This window comes from Corvus kubaryi, unplaced genomic scaffold, assembly GCF_017639235.1.
Source record: "Corvus kubaryi isolate FWS band 111438036 unplaced genomic scaffold, C.kubaryi_AGA036_p1.0 37396, whole genome shotgun sequence".
In the NCBI taxonomy this organism is placed as follows: Eukaryota; Metazoa; Chordata; class Aves; order Passeriformes; family Corvidae; genus Corvus; species Corvus kubaryi.
This window is the reverse complement of record NW_024581135.1, coordinates 1,423,142-1,442,392: the sequence shown is the minus strand read 5'-3', so window position 1 is coordinate 1,442,392 and position 19,251 is coordinate 1,423,142. Positions and strand designations below refer to the sequence as shown.

The following is a 19,251-nucleotide window of genomic DNA, read 5'->3' as shown; positions in this document are numbered from 1 at the left end:
TTGGGGTCATCCTCGATGTTGCGGGCCCCAATGTGGTGGCCCAGCTGCTTTCTGTATGCAGTTTTGTATTTATACTAATTGAACACAGAAGAAACAATTACTACCTATTTCCAAGCTGCCATTTCAGTTTCCCTCTTGTTAATATATTGGTTAATCATCTTGCATCTATCATATTTTGTTTGTTTTCACAATATTTTTATCATTTCATTTAATGTCCAGGAAATATTACGGTATTTCTTATATATTATCATCTTTAAATTATTGTATTTATTTAATTAACTTTACACCATTAAGAACTATACAACCTTTGAGGTGGGCAGCAATGTAACAATGATAAAATTTTACATATCTACTCCTGTTCAATATATTTCTATCCAAGATTATGTGCCTCCTCTGCACCCCACTCTCATTTTCCCTCTGCAAGACCCACCTCACTGGCTATGTCTCGGGATGCCTTGGCTGCCTGGAGGGGGATGGCATCAGGAGGAAGGTCATAACCTTTCTTCTTCAGCTCTTCATATCCTACCTTGTAACGTTTCTGTTGGAGAAGCATTCAAAAGAATTAATGCAAATAAAACTCTCTAGAGAGTTTTTCAATGTTACAACTCTCCACCTCCGACTATTGAAAAGAAAGAATGAGTTTCCAAACACAATTTAATTAATCAAATTCAACTCCATACCCTGCTATTAATGACATGTATTTTGTAACCTTGGATGTAAAATATTTAAAAACTACAATCTGAATATTTTCTGATTATTTCATTGAAGATCAAAATTTTCTTTTAGCAAATATAGTAAACTGAGTGATTCCCAGAGCCTTCTACAGAGGCGAGTAATACAATCCCGTGATTCTCTATACCCAGTTTCAAATGCAAACTTACATCACTTGTGTTAATCAAGTTTGATTTAGCCAGCAAAATTTCAGGAGTATCAGGCATGATGTGAACCTGAGTCTTGTCCTTGTTCCAAGCTTGCCGGTAGAGTATCTAAAGGAGACACAAAGACCTGGTCTGACCGGAGATTCACCTGCACAGCAATAATTTCAGTTCACCTTTTCTCTGCATTAGCAAAGCAAAGATGCACTAAGCAAGCAAGAGGAATGTTAACAACAAAAGAGACTGAAATAAAAAAATACAATGACTTCTTACTGAAATACAGCCTTTCTTCTTTCTTTACATCCATGTAATGCCAGGGAAACAGCATTAAGGCAATATATTTACATACTACCTATTAAAGGTCTGATTTGTAGCTATTACTGAATAAGTTAGCAGCACTCAAGTTCTTCATCTTCTGAACAAGGCACAAAGAGCAGTGAGGCCCTGACTATAAACACCTGCTATTTGTATATTTTAAGCACATGTTCTGATAGAGAGATCCTTTTAAAAATGTGTATTAATGTATTCACATATTGAATCCCACATTCTGTCTCTAGAGGCAACTTACATCACTCCTATTTTTGGCATTAGATTTTGCCAAAACGATATCCATGGCATCTGGGATACTTGTAAACTTAATAGTGTCTGGGTGCTGCCTGTACTTCTTCTCACTCAGTATTTCAGAAGCTTTCTTGTTCTTTTCAGACTCCAGAGATCCCAAAGGACTCCATCCAATGCCTCTGAGCCACTGCAGATCTGACTTATACAGGTTCTGTTAAGGACGAAAATCAATCAAAACCATAGTAGATTATTTCACTGTTCATTGATTAAACCCTATGAAAAGTCTAACTGGCAGTTTAGCTCCAATCTGATCTATATTGGTATCAAAAGTGAGTTATCAAAGATACTTTCCAATAAGCAGTAATTATTTCACATGAAAATAAGTGAATTAAACCCAGAGGGAGCTTACATCACTCTGCAGTTCGTTGACCCTCTTTGCCTCGGTGACATCGACCTGGTCTGGCAGACAAGTCCAGTGGTGCAGAATCCGTTTGTAGTCCACATCACTGACCAGCTCCTGACACTTCTTAGCCAGAAGGAAGCCCAACATATCCACAGGCATATTGAACTTGGTCTTCCACTTTTCAAAGTCCTTCTTGTACTCCCTCTCACTCTGCATTTTAGCTACTTGCATGGACCACAACATCTTGGGATCATCCTGCAAGCTGCGGAACCCGATGTGATGTCCCTGCTGCTTGCGGTATCCTTCTTTGTACTTGAACTGGAATGGCAAAGATGGCACAACTCAAATCACAGTAACAAACATACAAGGGTAAAATACACAAGCAAAATATCAATATGATTTCTCATCTTAATGTTCCTTATGAAATTATCCCTGGAAGTGTCCCAGGCCAGGTTGGACAGGGCTTGGAGCAACCTGGGATAGTGGAGGGTGGTCCTGCCCACAGCAAGGGTGGAACTGAACAATCCTTAACGTCCCTTCCAACCCAAATCCTTTTGTGATTCTATGATTCTATAAATAAGCAACTTGTTATGGCATCTCATGAAAAGTTTTAGCAGCCCCTTGATTAAATAGCATGCATCACTCGGTGTCAGTGAATGCTCTCCCTGAAAAAGAAAGAATCCTTGGGAAGGAAGAGAGCATGGCAATAGGAAGGGTCTCCTGTGCCATCTGATTCAAACACTCACACTGCTCAGAACTCCCTGACACTGACACACTGAAATATTTTGATGAATAACATCATCAACAATGAATAACGATGAAATACAAAGATACTTAAGCACAGAAAACATTTCTTAATGATTAATAAAATCTCTTGCACAAATGCAGGAGTTGTATTTGTACCAAGTTACGGTAACAGCAGTGCATGTGTCACCACATCTCTTTCAGAGCTGTGATGAGGATTTCTCTGCATAGGCACTGGGCTCAGCTAATTGGACCAAATTTGGTGCTGCTCTGAAAATGAAGCATCCAAATGAGCAGAAAACTCCTCCCTTTGTGTGACCAGCCATGTTATGGATGGACCAAACTTCAGACTTGTTAAGATGCCAAAGAAACCCTTGTTAAATTTGACAAAAACAGCTCAGGAAGGAGTTTTGTCAGCAATGCTGGTTTTGACTCCAAGCCACACCTTAGCAGAGAGGTGTATTTCAATTTAGTGTGAATCTGTAGGTTGTAACAACCAGATCAATGCTTGTCACATTGAGTTAAAATGCTGCTTACATCACTGGCAATGTCCCTTGAAGCTTTGGCAGCTTTCACTGACATGGCTTCAGGTGTGAGGTCATAGCCTTTCTTTATCATTTCCTCCCAGCCAAGCTTGTAGAGTTTCTAAAATTGAAAACAGTATTAATTAAAACCAGTAATATGTACCTCACCTGCTGTTTAGATACACTAATGATCCCTATCACCAAATTCTGGTCATCTCACAGGCTTCAGTTATGAGAAAAGGGCTACAAGAATGGGAACTGAGAAATGGGAAAGTGATAAACAAGAAATGCTGGTCTTCCAAGGCTTAGGAGAGGGACTAAATAGTTTTTTTTAGCAGCTTCCTACTATAGCTTATCTTGAGGATTTGAAACATATCTGGAGAAGCTGAAATATATCCATCTGAGATAACTGAACACTTTTTGATTGGCTTAACAAAATTTTAATTAATAAGGCTTTCATGAAGCCATTTAACAGTCAAGTCAGTTTGTGCACAGTTGATTTTCAGTACAGGCATTCTTAAGTCAAAGATCTGCCTCTAAGCAATTATGCAAAGCAAAACCTGAGTATTTTTTACTGGCACAATGGTCACTTTCTCCTATCTGAAAGCTGCGAGAAAAGCTGGAATCACTGCGTCTACTTTTTCCCATAGGCTAAGTTAAAAATATACACACTTAACTTGTAATTTTATAGTAAGGAATTTTTAACATGACTGATTTCTATGCTAAGCATAGAGTACAGACTATGCACTTCCAGATTTCAAAAGCAGGACTTATATTTTCCATACCTTATAATGCAATTCAGTCTGTTAGTTTGCTAGCCTGAAGCTGGTACTTATTTTACTCTGAAAATACTACCCACATGAAATTCTTGCCTGTGTTCTAAATCCCCAGTAGATATTAATTTAAAATACTGGTAGGATTATCAAAATACTCTACCTGACTGTAGTTTGTCTTGTTCTGTTTGGCCTGTAGAATATCTGGTGTGTCTGGCATCACATGGACCTGAGTTTTATCCTTCTCCCAGGCTTGAGTATAAGCATGCTATGGACAGAAAGTTACATAAGATGTGTTAATAGAAACGACAAAAGATGATTCTTTCAGGGTTTTCACCTTTCCATTTGGATATGGATGGGTAAAAAGGTGAAGGTGCTGACTCTGATTTATTTTACTATGTAATGACCTAACCCAGAATCAGCTGAATTGTTGTCTGGTCTTGCTTCTAATGAAACCCAGCTATCAAGATTTTCAGGACCAGTCATTTCTATATAAGAATGGGAAGAACATATGTTGGAGAAAAATGAGAAAATATTTCTTTAACCAATGCTGTTTATCGGTAACTGTTTCACTGAGGAAAAAAATGAAAAAAAGAGGAGCCTGTGACAGTTGTTTTTCACATGGAAATGCTGCTACATAAAGGTGTGACAGAGATTTCCAAACTGGTTATTGGAATGGATTATATGTGAATGCCTGCCTGGATTTTCACCTAAATACTCACTTTGTTCATGATATTTGCGTTCTGCTTTGCAAGGACCAGGTCCATGGCATCATTCTGTTTGGTGAAGGGCAATATGCTGGGGTGCTGGCGGTACTTCCGATCACTCGCAATCTCTGTGGCTTTCTTTGACTTCTCCACATCCAGAGAACCAATGGGATTCCAACCAATCCCTCTGAACCACTCCTTGTAATCCTGCTTGTACTCATTCTGCCAAACAGGACACAAAAGCAAAGTTCACAATGTACAAACATCTCAAACAAAATAATCCTGTTCTTTCCAAAATGCAGCCATGATGCAAAAACAAAAGTTACAAAAAGAAAACTTACATCACTTTGGATCTGATTCATGTTTCTGTACAGCTCCAAACTCATTGCATCTGGCAGGAGCACGTACTGGTGGATCAGGCGTTTGTAGTTGGCGTTGGTCACACGGTCCTGGGCCTCCTTGGCTGCCACCACGCTGAGGGCATCAGAAGGTGTCTGGTAATTAGTCTTGCTCTGCTCATAGGCCTTCTTGTACTCCCTGTCTGACTGCATCTTGGCCACTTGCATGCAATGGACAAGTTTGGGATCATCCTGGAGGCTGCGGAAGCCGACGAGTTTCCCCTTGTCTTGTTCGTACCCTAATTTGTATTTATACTGGAAGAGAACAGAAAGAGAGAATTTAATTAATTTAGATTTGAAAATAAGGAAAAAATTCCTGGCTGTGAGGGTGGGGAGGCCCTGGCACAGGTTGGCCAGGGAAGCTGTGGCTGCCTCTGGATCCCTGGAAGTGTCCAAGGCCAGGCTGGAGCAACCTGGGATAGTGGAAGGTGTCCCTGCCCCTTTTTTCTCCCAAGAACTTACATCACTGGCAATATCCCTGGAAGCTTTGGCAGCTTTGACGGGAATAGCATCTGCCCTGAGATCATATCCTTTCTTCCTGGTTTCTTCAAATGAAGATCTGTACATTTTCTGTAAAAAGGAAAAACAACATCTTTAAATAAAGCAAAAATTTGCATATTTTCCACACGCACAAATAATGGTGAAAAGTTACATCTATAAGGATGCCAGCTTAAAAAATAAAAAGAGATAAAAATGTCTATTTCTGTCCATGTTGAAGATGTGCACAATTACAAGCAGTCCTTTATTTAGCATATGCAGATTTAACAACTGGCTACCAAAACCTGTCTATAATGTAATTTTTTTCCCAAAAGAACAGGTGCTACCTACAAACATTTTGAATCCTATACAAAACTTTGTGCACGGGGAAATAAAATAATCAATAATAAAATAATAAATACAGTAAAAGAACAGGAATAGTACTCAAAGTCTACTATTTTGTTAGCAGCTGTTGTATTTTAATGACCTCCATGAACATTTCACAACCTGACTATAACATGGCTTTGTCTTGGAAATTTTGGGTATTTAATTTTGGGGAAGGAAGCAGGGAAAAGGAAAATTAATAGGTTTTGTGAAATTACTGCAGGCTTGCAAGGTGAGACTTTTGCATGCTCTCATCTCACTTATTCCTAATCAAAAAACAAGAGCAAGGTCATGGCCTTACAAACAATACTCACGTCACTTAAATTGAGTGCATTTGCTTTTGCTAAAGCAATCTGTGGAATATCTGGAGTGATGTGAACCTTCTTTTTGTCTTCTTCCCAGGCTTGTTTGTATTTGTGCTGGAAGAATTTAAACAATAGAGATCTCAACATCTCTTATTATTAAATAAAACAATTTGAAAGACTATTTCCTACTTGAAATCCAAACTGCCTTGACAATGATGTGTTATTACCATGGGAGGCACACTTAGCTTTTTATTTTAGCACTTAAAGCACATTAGCTACGAAAGAAAATCACGCTTTCTAAAGCTCTGCATACAATAGGATTGACTATTCAATATGATGTACATTGTTTCCTACTTCTGCAAGCTTAAATGAATTTTGATGAGTACTTTCTTACCTCATCCATGATTTTGGCATTATTTAAAGCTAAGACCATGTTCATGGAATCCATAGGAACAGAGTACTTCAACTTGTCTGGATGCTGGCGATATTTCTTCTCACTAACAATTTCCATGGCTTTTTTGTTCTTCTCAGCTTCCAGGGAGCCCAGTGGGAGCCACCCAACACCTTTCATAGTTTCATCATACTCTGCTTTGTATTGATTCTGGAGGCAGAAAGTAGATAAAAATCAATATGAAACATAAAATAGTTGATAAATTTGGAAGTACAAGATAAAATGTATTAAGGGAAATGAAGCTTTTCCTGTCTTGGTCTGCACATGACTATTGCTCCTGAAGAGCCTGATGGGACACGTAAGGAGTAAATATCCATAAAATGACTTATTTCTAAGCTCAAATTCTTTAGTATTTCAGAGGAAAAACAAAATGGCTGTAATTGTTGAAAAACTTGTTTAATTTACTACATTTTAGTATATACGTGACCTAATTTCATTCAGAAAATAACACTATTTATCTTACAGTGTTTTTTCATAAACCAAGCAGCTTTGTATTCACAGTGCAAAGGATGAAGAACCTCTTACTTACATCACTTTGTAACTGCATCATGTTTTTGGCCAATTCAATGCTCATAGCATCGGGCAGGACGTTGTAGGTGTGGATCAAGTTCTTGTAGTTTGCATTTGTAGCCACTTCCTGAGCTTTCTTGGCTGCCACCACACTGACCATGTCAACTGGAGTGTGGAAATTAGTCTTGGCCGCCTCATAACCTTTTTTGTACTCTCTGTCAGATTGCATCTTGGCCACCTGCATGAAGTGCACCAGCTTGGGGTCGTCCTCCAGGCTGCGGAAGCCAATGTGCTTCCCTTTGCTCTTCTCATAGGCCAGTTTGTATTTATACTGAGAGCAGGAAAGAGAAAGAACAGCAAAAACCTCAATTTAAACATGCAATATTAAGCTCTGTTTTATCACTGGAAAAACAGATCACAAGATCTCAGGTTTAGTCATTCAATTTAAATAAAGTCCCGGAATGGTATCACCCAACCAAACTCACATCACTCGCGATGTCTCTGGAACTTTTGGCTGCTTTTATTGGAATTGCATCTGGCTGCAAGTCATAACCCTTCTTCTTGTCCTCCTCCCATTCAGCTTTGTAAAGTTTCTAAGTTCAGATGTGAAAGAGAACAGGTGTCATGAAGGCAGAACTCCGAAGTTAAATGTTTTCAAACAAGGCATTAAAATGACAGCGACTTTTGCTCTGTGCAGGAGGCACTGAATGCCCACCACGAGCACAGTAACTCACATCACTCATTGTCATCTGGTTCACTTTGCACTGCAGAATTTCTGGGGTGTCTGGCATAACATGAATGCTGGTCTTCTCTTTGTTCCATTTATCTGTGTACAGCCTCTGCAATTACGAAGAAATTTTTAGCATTGAAAAGGGATTGAAGTCATAAAATAAGAGTTTGCTTCTGTTCTGCTCATTTGCAATAAGCAATATTTCATAGAAATATTATCAGCACCAGAAATAACCTTCACAAATAGAGCTGCTGAGGAGCAACCTTAGCTCCCTCCTTTATTTAGTATTTTGAGAAATTTGCAAAGTATGTTTTGATAATTAAGAAATATTGAGGCTGGAAGTTTTCAGTCTGTGTTCTTCCCAGCTTTAATGGGAAGCGTATTTTTATTTTCACAGACACTCTTTCCATGGAAAACATGGAATAAGGATCAGTGGTGTCCTGGATAACTGGGGACAAGTGTGAAGAACTCCAGTTTTAAGGAAACTTGTACAAAACTGACAGAATTCCAGGTTTTTTGCAGTTCATTGATTGTGAGTACTTCCTACAGAAAAAAGATTACTAAAGCACTACAAATGTGGAGAAGAAATCTTCAATCTTTAGAAACAGAAAATGAAACTCCCTTAATTATGAGCAGTCTGAGGCTTCCATGATCTCTCAGTGTCCAGTCTTAACCAAGGAACCACTACACCCACTGGAAATTTTAATAATTTCAGTGGGAATGCACCTTGCCCCACAGTTTTGCAAGACAAAGACCCAAACTCTGGGTCAATCCAACAATTCCCACCTTGTTCATGGTCTTGGCATTTTGCTTGGCCAGGACTTGTTCCATGGCATCCATGGGGATGGAGAACTTCAGCTGGTCGGGATGTTGGCGATATTTCTTCTCACTGAGAATTTCTGTGGCTTTCTTGGCCTTTTCTACATCCAGTGACTGAATTGGTACCCAGCCAACTCCTCTCAGCCAGTTATTGAAGTCAGATTTGTACAGATTCTTTTCAACAATAAACAAGAAAAACACAGTGAGGCAAGAAAAATGACATAAATTTATATACATAAAACAGGTAAAGCCTTAAAACTTCTCCTCATGGTTCATTTTAGAGGGGAAATTTAGGTTTAGTTAAAATTTAACTATGATAAGAGTCAGTATTTAGACCTAGTACATAACCTACAATTTCTGACAGGAGAAATAAAATCACGGTAATTAAAATCTGACTACAAAAATACATCAATTAGTAAAGCATGCTCATTTCCTGGGAATAAGCCAAAATATGAAGAGATATAAAAAAAGTTGTTCCTTGCTAGACAAGTTTCCTAGAACTTAACAGCTACACATAATTCGCGTAATGTTTGGAAAATACATGGTTCCAGACCAGTCATTTACATCCCAATCTACTGCTAATTCAGTATAAAATATATTGGATTATATAAATACATTTTTTAGCCTTAAAAGGTTAATGATGTCACACAGTCATTATGAGAATTAAACATGGAGCTGATTATTGATGACATACATCACTCTGAAGCTGCATCACGTTTCTGGACAGCTCCAGGTTCACAGAATCAGGCAGGAGGGTGTAATGGTGAATTGGCTGCTTATAGCCAGCGTTTGTCACCACTTCCTGGGCTTTCTTGGCAGCTGTCACGCTGAACATATCCAAAGGAGCGTGATATTTGGTCTTGGTGACCTCATAATCCTTCTTGTACTCCCGATCCGATTGGATTTTGGCCACTTTCATATAGTGAACAAGTTTGGGATCATCCTGCAGGCTCCGGAACCCGACCTGCTTGCCTTTGTCTTTCTCGTAGGATTCCTTGTACTTGTGCTAGAGACAAGGGGAGAACAGCCTTAGCCACTTGTGAAAGAGAAAACACACTTTGGATGGGTTTAAAACACTGAGTTCCAAAGCACTAACGACTGCAGCTCATTCTGTAACCTCATAAATGGTTTTTACAACAGCACAGGATTATTTAGGTCAAAAAAAGAAGAGGATTATTGGATTTTTCAGCTTGTCTTGACACCTGGTACATATCTCAACCCACGTCTGTAGCTAGAAGCCCTCCCTCACCATTGTCACTGACACAGGCTTGTAACTCCCAGGGACATTCTGCTGTTAATTAAGACCATAATAATAATAAATTATTGAACAGCCTCACCAAACAATGCAATTTCCCAATATTCAATTAGGGATGTTCAAGAGGAGAATGAAGAGTCACTTATAAACTTTTGCTAAAGCAGGAGTACAGGTCTCCAGCACAGGTAAATAATAATAAATAATGAAATGCAGGAGGGGTATGTGTTCCGCTGGATGTAAATCCTACTTACATCACTTGCAATATTCCGAGAAGCTTTAGCAGCAATAATTGGAATGGCATCTGGTTTCAGATCATAGCCTTTGGCAAGGGTTTTCTTCCAGTCTGCTTTGTAGTTAGCCTTGGAGGGAAAAAAGGGAAGAGTTTGTGGTGTCAGGAATAGCAATTCTAATAAAGAGTTTAAGCCCACATTTTATTATAGCTATAGGAATTAAAATATCCAGTTTAGTCCATGTAATTTCAAGGAAAAATTTTCAACCTGTACATAAACTACAGTTCTATTATAATAAATAAATCTACTACAAAGATACTCATGAACTCCATAAGCATTTTTTGCAATTTTTGTTTAGAACAACTCTATCAGTGGCATTTTTTCCCTTTCTTAAGCAAAACCCTTTTTCATCTGACTGAACCTTCAGAATTTTTTTCCTGTTAGCTTCAAGCTCAGGCTTTGTGCTCTACAGGGACTGGAGAAAGCAGCCTGGCTGATTTTTTTTATCAGTCTGGCCAGACTATTAAAATTCCAAGGCTGTTAAGGGAGATGTCAGTTTTTATCTCATTTCTGGAAAGCTGATAATGCCACCAAAAATTTAACATCACAAAGGCAATAAAATTGATATTATCAGTGGAGAGCTTCATGGTGTTGAAATGCAAAATATACTCACATCACTGATGTTGTAGGCATTAACTCTAGCCTGGATGAACTGGGGCACATCAGGAGGGAGGTGGTACTTGTGAATAATTTCTTCCCCTTTGGATTTATACAATATCTGCAAAGAAAAATAAAGAAAGACATTTAGCAGCCCAATTTATAGACTGTGAATTGAAAAACTATATAAAAAAAAAAAATCTGATTTCCAGGTGATTTTTGGCTGGAATAAAATTGTAAATACACACATTCACCCAAACAATTGTTTCAGGAGTGCTCTTAAAGCCGGAGGATGGAGTGAAGGTGGGCACAGGGCAGAAACTGATAATGTCAGAGTGTTTCCAAAGTTTACTTACATCACTCAGTTGTTTGCTGTTGATCTCTGCTTGCTTCTGTACTGGAGAGTCAGTCACTGAAGTGAATTTGGTTTGATCAGGATGCTTTTTGTAGGTGTACTGAAAGAAGATAAAAAAAATATTTGTAGAAAATGCATATAAAGTATTTTCCAAGTGTTGATAAAGTAAATAAAATTATTAATAAATTAAGTTCTTTTAAAGTATAAATTAAAAATATGTTGACTTAAGCAAGTGAATGCTTGAGGTTCATGCTTCATTTTGGTACTACTGTTCTAATCTTTTGGTTTTACTTATGAAAAGGATTGTGCTATATCTGTTTTGATCACTAGATGTCACAAAAGGCCCTAAAATAGATACGGTTTTTAAAAGTCACATGGCAATGAGGCCAAATTCAAAATCATTGATGTTACCAGGGATCACCTGGTTAATTTTTCTGTGGTGAGCCACTGCTGTCCTGTACTCACATCTTTACATTGCTCCAACTTCTTAATTGCTTCATACTCTTGAGTTATGGTCTGAGGGAAGTAGCACTTTGTCTTTTCCTCCTCATAATCTGCTTTGTAATTTTTCTAGAAACAAAAGGAGCATTCAGTAAGGAACCGCAACTGAGCTTTGTCTGAATGGCCAGAGCGATGGGGAAAACAGAACAATTGCCACACTTACATCACTTTTCATAGCTTCAACTTGCATGCAGTGGTTGTAATGTGGGTCCTCAAAGCTGCCCAGGTAGTGTCCCAAAATGTTCTTCTGATATGCATCTTTATATTTTACCTGCCAAAATAACCACGAGTTGAGAAGCAAAAGTAATCAAGAGGGTCAGTACTGAAGGATGAACCCCAAACGAAATACTTACATCACTAAAGTCCTTCAGAGCAGCATCAGTCTGGAACTTGGGTGTCTCACAGTAATTCATTCTGTTTCCTCTGGACTGTTCATAGGCTTCTTTATATAATTTCTGTAAATCAAATAACACCAGATCATGCAGGAGATTTCACTGCAAGTCACCTCCACCACGTTAAAAATGACAAGAGTAAAACTGTGAAACGGTTCCAAAGAAAAGCTTTCCCACAGGACTGAGAAACAGATGGCACTGTTTTCCCAATGGTTTTTTAAAATAACTCTTTTTAGGTTTGTAAGAGAAGACAGAAAGATCTTACCAATGGGTTTTGAACTTCTGACACTGAGAAAGAATCAATGTCTTCTCATACAAATAAAAGAGGAACTGAGAAGACCATTACAGTGAATAACCAGAACATAATATAAAAATATGTAAAAGTACCAGGTATTTTATCATCATTAGTTGAAATTCCTTCAAACAGTAAGGGAAGAACTGTCCTCTTGTGATTCATTATCCATAAGGATCTAAATTAACTATACAGTAATTAGCTATCCACGTGCCACTGCTGTTGCTACATTTATATGTGGAGAAATCATTCTTTACCTGAATTGTTCTGGCTGGTGCTATCTCATTACAAATATGGGTCTACAAAACTAAAAATACTACAAGATCCAAAGGAGAAGCCTTGTGAAGAAATGATGGGTTTGGTTCCTGGTACATGACTGAAAATGCCCTTTGATAATACTCACATCACTCAGAATATCTCCTGCAGCTTTTAATTGCTTCAGCAATGGGTTCTCTGTAGCAGGGAGCACATTATAATCTGCAATAGCTTTATTCTTTTCATAGTCTGCTCTGTATTTGAACTTGAAAGAATAAAAATAAAAAAAGAAGAGGTTTTAAAAATCAGTATTAAAAGCCAAACACTCACTAACTTGTGTGATTGCCCAGAGAAGCTGTGGTTGCCCCACCTCTGGAAGTGTCCAGGGCAAGGTTGGATGGGCTTGGAGCAACGTGGGATAGTGGAAGGCGTCCCTGCCCATGGCAGGGGGTGGCACTGGGTGGTGTTTAAAGTCCCTTCCCACCCAAACCATTCTATGAGATGAATCTATTTTACTATGTAATCTTCAGCTTTTCAGGTAAAATGCCCTTGTTATTTAAGTTATGGTGGCAAAGGACCATGCAAGGTCTTGACAAAACAATTTCAGCACAAACTTGTGTGAGTTCAGAACTGTTCCCAAGCTGGACAGGTGGAACACAGGTCCCTCACCTTGCTGACATTCTCTGAAGCTCTTTTATTGGCTTCATATTCTGGAGTTTCAGTCTGCATGAAGTAGATTTGGTCTTTTATGTTTTCAAAGTCTTCCTGGTATTTCCTCTGTTAGGAACAGAGACAGACAGAAAACAACATATCATCTAATTGTAAATTAGACATCTACAGCATGGATTATTTAGGAAATAAGCAATGCCACAAATGGAGCATCAGTATTTTCCAAATGAACATAAACAAGGATAAAGCTGTTGAAGATTTTCTGCAGGATTCACTCACCATACTTAGATTCTCTGCATTCATTTTTGCAACTGCCACGTCATAGCAGGGAGTTTGACTCCACTTGCCTTTGATTTTGTTTTTATAGTCCTCATGGTAAATAACCTATAAAGAAACAAAACAATAAAATTTAATCCTGAAGACACAGCTCCATTTTCACTTGAGAGATTCATTTTTCAAAGCTGTCTTTTTAAAGCTGCTTCATATTTTACACCTGCCTTATAACTATTTTAGTAGTTATTGTAAAAAACACCTTAAATATGATTTGGCCAAACCATTTCAGTGCTAAGCCATTTCTCTTAGTACCTTCCCTGACCTAAAAAGGATAAATAAATCTCTAATGTATTCCTTTAGCTCTGTTTTCTCACTGGCCACATAACATTGGGATATTGCCCATTAAGTCAGAATTTACTGGTATTGCTGCTGGAACTGGTTATAAGCAAACCGTTTTAATTACCTGGTATTTTTGATTTCTATTATTTATTCAAGCTCACAGAAATCAAGTATCAAATGTTTAAAGAGTTTGTCTAACAACAAAACACCTGAGTTTTGACTCAGTGTTCCAGGTGCATTTTCAGCCACAGCTGCATTACTCACCATAAAAAATAAAACTCCTCCAATGCCTTTTTAATATTGCTAAAGAACATATATGCCAAAAATAGTCTTAAAAAACTCTATATTTTATAGTTTTGGAGATACCTAGACAGCTTACTATTTTATTAATTTTAAAGAATTATGATCCTTTTTTTTTCCCATGTTATAAAATTTTCTTGATGACAATTTAGCTTTTAAGCTATGGAAAAATAAGATTAAAGAAATTGTCTCTAAATTAATTATTTTACCTTCCAAACGGGTTCAGTGCAATTTTCTAAGTGGTTCCTCCACCATGAGTGAATACTGTAACTCGAATCTTAAAATGCAGGTAATTTTCAATATGCAATAAAATAAATAAAATAAAATAAAACATAATAGTTAAATTCTGAATGGAGTTGAAATCCTATTTCTGCCTTACAAGATTATGCAACTTGGTTCCACTTTCTCCAGCAAAAGTTGGTCTTCCTGTGTGTTTTTTCTTTTGCTTTCCCTTTCCTTAGGTACCTTTTTTGCCTCTCTACCTTCAGGAGTGAGGTTTGGGCAGCGTGTTCTACTCACATCACTCAGCTGCCTTGTCACCTTCTTGGCTTGTTCCACATCAGGGGGGTCTGGCAGAGAGGTGAATTTAGCCTTCCTTTCATCGTGCCCCTTTTTGTAGACAATCTGAAAATAGGGAGAAATAAACATTTACTTGAGCATCACAGCACTGAGCTCTGCTACCACATTAACAGGGTAGGTCTGCCCACAGCCCCTGCAGCAGGAACTCTTTCAATCTGTGTATTACCAGGGAACTTCTGAACATCTGCAAAATTCACTGAAACCTTCAAGTAAGAGCTGAATTCCCCTGTTGAAGAGTTCTATGTATCTAAATATCAGCAAATGCCAGTCTCACGAGCGCCTGACTTTTCTTATCACTGCTTTAGAGGCACATTCGCAGACCCACAATAGTGCACTGGACTTAGAGACAGCCCAGAGAGTTCCTGCATTTGGGGAGATACTCAAGGTCCTCTTACTGATTTAACAAATTAATTATTTCGTTCATTCCTAATCCAGCATCAAATTGCCAATGGATTTATACTCTAATATGCTCTACTTTGTACTCTAATATCAAGCACAGCTTTGTCTATGAAACATCACTACTATCAGAGCTATCTGTGCACACTTACACATTTTTATTTTCTGTTCCATTGTGAAGCATTGATATCTAACCAAAGTCCACGACATCTCCCAAGTTACACCACAACCCAACAGCCTTTGGTACCCACATGCAAATATCTGCTTTGATACTCACATCACTCAGAGTCTTCTGAGCCTGTGCCACCCTTCTGAGCTCTGGACTGTCATTGTAGGGATAGAACAGGGTTTTGTCTGCATCCCACTCTTCAGTATAGAGTTTCTACAAGAAAAATGTCAGAATGCTCATTATTAATTAATTTCTGGCTTTGAAAGCTTCTTTCACTTCAGCTGCTTGGACCCGTGGTTATTTTTTCTTACCTTGCTGAACATTGCTGTGTTTTTTATTGCATTCACAAGCTCTGGAGCATCAGGGGGAAGCAGGTACTTGTCCTTATTCTCCTCCCAATTCTGTTTATATAATACCTGGAAGGAAAGATCAGCAAGTTGGTCACTCTATCATTAGAGAAATATTTACTTTTGTGAATAAACTGCCTGCTTTAAAGATATATTTTCAAAGTGAAAGTCTCAGACCAGTGACATCTGAAGAGAGCAACTAGAAATATTTAAGATTATAAGTGTATTTGCCTTACCAACTTCTCTGCTGTCCCTCCCTGTGCTTCTAAACTGTTGTATAAATGTTGCTTTAGCACTCTGAGCTCAAAACTTTGTTCTTATCAGTAACCTCAGGACCCACTGATGCTGGGAAAGTCAGAACTCACTCACCTTGCTCACTTGCTGTGACACTTTCTTTGCATGTTCTATATCCTTGGCCTTTTCATCCACGTGGCAAATGGTTCTGGCAACTGTCCCAGCCATGCGGTATTTAACCTGGAACACAACAAAATTCATTGATTCTACAGAAAAAGTGCTTTTTTTAAAACAAAAATCAGAATACTGACATTTTCACCCTCCATATAAACATTCAGAACTGAAAAGAACCTCGAAATGAAGCCCATGGAAGCAAATGGATTTTGTGAATTAACTGAGGGAGAAATGCAGCTTTGAGACAGCTTCAAGAGATGGGAATCCAAGTTAGAGGTGGTGCCTTCTGTAATCACAGAGCTCTAAAAGCACTTCCACGCTCTACAACGAGAGATGCCCAGTGCAGCTCCACTTCCCAGGCCATTCCCATGTGAACACTGGCTGCAGGGCCCAAACCAATACAGCCACATTGCCACGGCAAGACAGCAGCTTGGTTGGAATCATCACTTCTTACTTAACCTTTAAAATCAAGACTTAATTTGCTTCTTCACTTCTCACTAAATATTGTTTTCCTCATGCAGTTGCTACCCACCTCGCTGAGCTGGTCCTGCACTTTCTTGATCCTCCGGATTTCAGGGGTGTCAATTGTGGAAGCATATGGCTTTCCTTTTTCTTTTCTAAATTTTTCTTTGTACTTGTTCTGGAAGAACATAATGATAAAATAATTAAGACATCTCCTAGAGCTCTGGCAGAACTGTATTAGCAATTATTGCCATATTTATCTGGTTAGGACATGAATTTGGGGCAGATTATTAAATAATATAAACTAAAATTACTCAATTATATTTGCACTTGTGCTTTTTTTAGCCAACTGAGGTTATTCCATCTGACACAATAGGAAAAAATCCATCTCTAACTTTAGCCTGATTTGGATCACCTCTAATTTATTATATTCTCTCCGTGAGCTTATTATTGATAAATTCAGTTATTTGCAATGTAACTATCACACGATCCCTGTAAAATATTTTTAAAGCTGCTGTTCCTCAAGAACTGAGAGACATGGGACAACCTACCTCGCTGAATAGGTCCTTCATTTTATTGCTGTGTTCCAAGTAAGGTGTCAAAAACTTGGATGGGTCCACTTTTGTGCGGATTTTCCTCTTCCTGATGGGACGGGCTGCATCCTCCCCAGAGGGCTGGGTGTGCTCAGCTGTGTAGGTGGTGGTGGTGGTGATGGTCTCAGGGCCTGAGTAGTCTGTCCTAATGGTCTCAGGGCCTGAGTAGTCTGTGCTAATGGTCTCAGTGATCTCAGTGACCACCTGGGGATTAAAAAAATGAATAATCGCTCGTTTTATAGCTGTAAAAGTTCATTATCATAAGTGTTTTTCATCCGTCCCCAGCTGGTGAAAGGATGCTCTTCTCTCATCCAGATCCACATGGAGACAGAAAATCAGGGACACTGTTCCTACTGGGATTAACCATTATGCTCCCTATACATTCCACAAGGAATGAACTCTCTGGCTGGTTCCTGCATCAAACTCACGGAATTATTCTCCAGAGGATCTGGGAGAGTGGGGCTCCAGCTGCCTCTGCTCTACATGCGTTAACTTCCAATCAATTTAAATGGTTTATATACTTGTTTATGGACATAGTCATGCTGCAAGCAGTAATTTTAATACCAAGATTCTAATGAAAAGCATCTAAAAATAATTATTGCAACTAAAAAAATGTGCTCCAAAAATCACCCAAATAAGTGTCAGGTTTTATTTCATATCAATTAGCTTTATAAAAAATTGCCTTTAAAAAGGAATTCAGGAAGGTCCAAGTTCTGAGAGTCAAGGAGACAGAGCTGAAAACGCACCAAGAATTAAACAATTACTAACTTCTGTTTCTGCATAAGCCCATGCCACAAAGAATATTTCATGGTAACACGGCAGGGAGTTGGGTTCTATCTGTTTTAGAAGTAGAACTTCAAATTATGGCAATCACTCCTTGGTGACCCAAATATTTGTTACCAGTGACATGATGAAAAATCTGCAAAACCGTAATTTTTCAGTGAAATTACACAAGCTGAAGGGAACAGAACTGATGCATGTAAACTGATCTTAGATCATCACACAGCGGGGAACTGCAGCAAAAATAAAGTATTAAGCAGCAATTGTTCACTGATATTTGTGTGTTTAATGTGAAAAATTAAACCTCAGAATACAAGAGGCCACTAATTTAGTGTTCTGTGTTAATTACATGCATTTTTGCACTACATGCAGCATGACAAAGACCCTTACCTCGTGTGGCTCACCCCCCTCAATAATTGTCTCCTCAATGTAGTACTTTTAAAAAAAGAGAAAAAAAAAAATCATTTTTAGGCCAGATCAGCAAATTGTAGCTTCTGTGAAGTTGTTTTAAAACACGTCTGGAGAAGCAGGGCTGTAGTTCACAGGTGCTTGTATTTGTATTCTGAATTTGGTAGTTCTGAATATCTGTTGTTCACATTTTGCATTGATGATTGGATTTTTATTCCATGCATTGCTCAACTAATCATCACCCAAACAATCAATGAAAGATTGTTATCTAATTTTACCCACAAGAGGGAAGACACTGATGACCTCATTAAAAGAATCAGCACTTAAACCCCAGGATTTTCCTGGTTTTTTATTTGGTGACACTCATGACTGTTGTTCTCAGGGTTGTTCCTACCTACAGATGCTGCAAGGACACCAATAATTTCTGACTGCCCATTAAACTTTGTTGCTGATCACAACTCTGAGCCTGCTGATTTTCCACCCACTTTACTGCCCACTATCCCCCCACATCTCATAAATTTGGGGATACAACCCCAATGGGAGGTGTCCCTAAAGCAGCCCAGGTACACAACCTTCACTGGTCTCCCCTTGTCCACAGCAGCTGTGAACTCATTACAAAAATTAATGAGGTTCATCAGCCATGCTTTGCTCTTGATAACTCAGGGTTCACTTCTCCACACGACCTTCATGTCTTTCATGTGTTTAAAAATAGCTTCTCGAAGGATTTGCTCCACAGCCTTCCCAAAGAACGAAGTAGCTCCCTGGATCTTCTTGCCTTTCTTGGAGACCAAATCCAGCTGAACATTGCCTATGGATGCAGGAACGGAGTTTGCAAAGTCTTTAAGGTCCTTCCCAGTGGCTTGCTCCTGCTTCCACCTTCAGTGTATTTCTTTTTTTTTTTTTTTTTTTTTTTTTTTTTTTTTTTTTTTT

The 19,251-nt window shown here is 38.5% G+C and overlaps 1 protein-coding gene across 30 annotated transcripts in view; it reads right to left on the bottom strand.

Annotated features, from left to right (window-relative positions):
- Positions 1-19,251, bottom strand: part of NEB (nebulin) — a 90,139-nt gene that overhangs the window by 60,040 nt on the left and 10,848 nt on the right. For 26 of the 30 annotated variants that reach the window (XM_042040353.1, XM_042040322.1, XM_042040326.1 and 23 more), the window contains exons 4-36: positions 18,304-18,348; positions 17,092-17,337; positions 16,611-16,718; positions 16,040-16,144; positions 15,635-15,739; positions 15,432-15,536; positions 14,699-14,803; positions 13,547-13,651; positions 13,268-13,375; positions 12,747-12,863; positions 12,013-12,114; positions 11,823-11,930; positions 11,624-11,728; positions 11,160-11,258; positions 10,820-10,924; positions 10,168-10,275; positions 9,356-9,667; positions 8,629-8,835; positions 7,847-7,951; positions 7,598-7,705; positions 7,132-7,443; positions 6,546-6,752; positions 6,161-6,265; positions 5,448-5,555; positions 4,929-5,240; positions 4,603-4,809; positions 4,044-4,148; positions 3,121-3,228; positions 1,846-2,157; positions 1,444-1,647; positions 882-986; positions 431-538; positions 1-74 (exon numbers count right to left, since the gene is read on the bottom strand). The exon at positions 1-74 is cut by the window's left edge and continues 109 nt beyond it. In XM_042040353.1, coding sequence (XP_041896287.1) covers positions 1-74; positions 431-538; positions 882-986; positions 1,444-1,647; positions 1,846-2,157; positions 3,121-3,228; positions 4,044-4,148; positions 4,603-4,809; positions 4,929-5,240; positions 5,448-5,555; positions 6,161-6,265; positions 6,546-6,752; positions 7,132-7,443; positions 7,598-7,705; positions 7,847-7,951; positions 8,629-8,835; positions 9,356-9,667; positions 10,168-10,275; positions 10,820-10,924; positions 11,160-11,258; positions 11,624-11,728; positions 11,823-11,930; positions 12,013-12,114; positions 12,747-12,863; positions 13,268-13,375; positions 13,547-13,651; positions 14,699-14,803; positions 15,432-15,536; positions 15,635-15,739; positions 16,040-16,144; positions 16,611-16,718; positions 17,092-17,337; positions 18,304-18,348 — 4,775 coding nt within the window. The remainder of the gene's footprint in view (positions 75-430; positions 539-881; positions 987-1,443; positions 1,648-1,845; positions 2,158-3,120; positions 3,229-4,043; positions 4,149-4,602; positions 4,810-4,928; positions 5,241-5,447; positions 5,556-6,160; positions 6,266-6,545; positions 6,753-7,131; positions 7,444-7,597; positions 7,706-7,846; positions 7,952-8,628; positions 8,836-9,355; positions 9,668-10,167; positions 10,276-10,819; positions 10,925-11,159; positions 11,259-11,623; positions 11,729-11,822; positions 11,931-12,012; positions 12,115-12,746; positions 12,864-13,267; positions 13,376-13,546; positions 13,652-14,698; positions 14,804-15,431; positions 15,537-15,634; positions 15,740-16,039; positions 16,145-16,610; positions 16,719-17,091; positions 17,338-18,303; positions 18,349-19,251) is intronic. The other 4 variants (XM_042040352.1, XM_042040354.1, XM_042040344.1 and 1 more) reach the window with 3 other exon arrangements.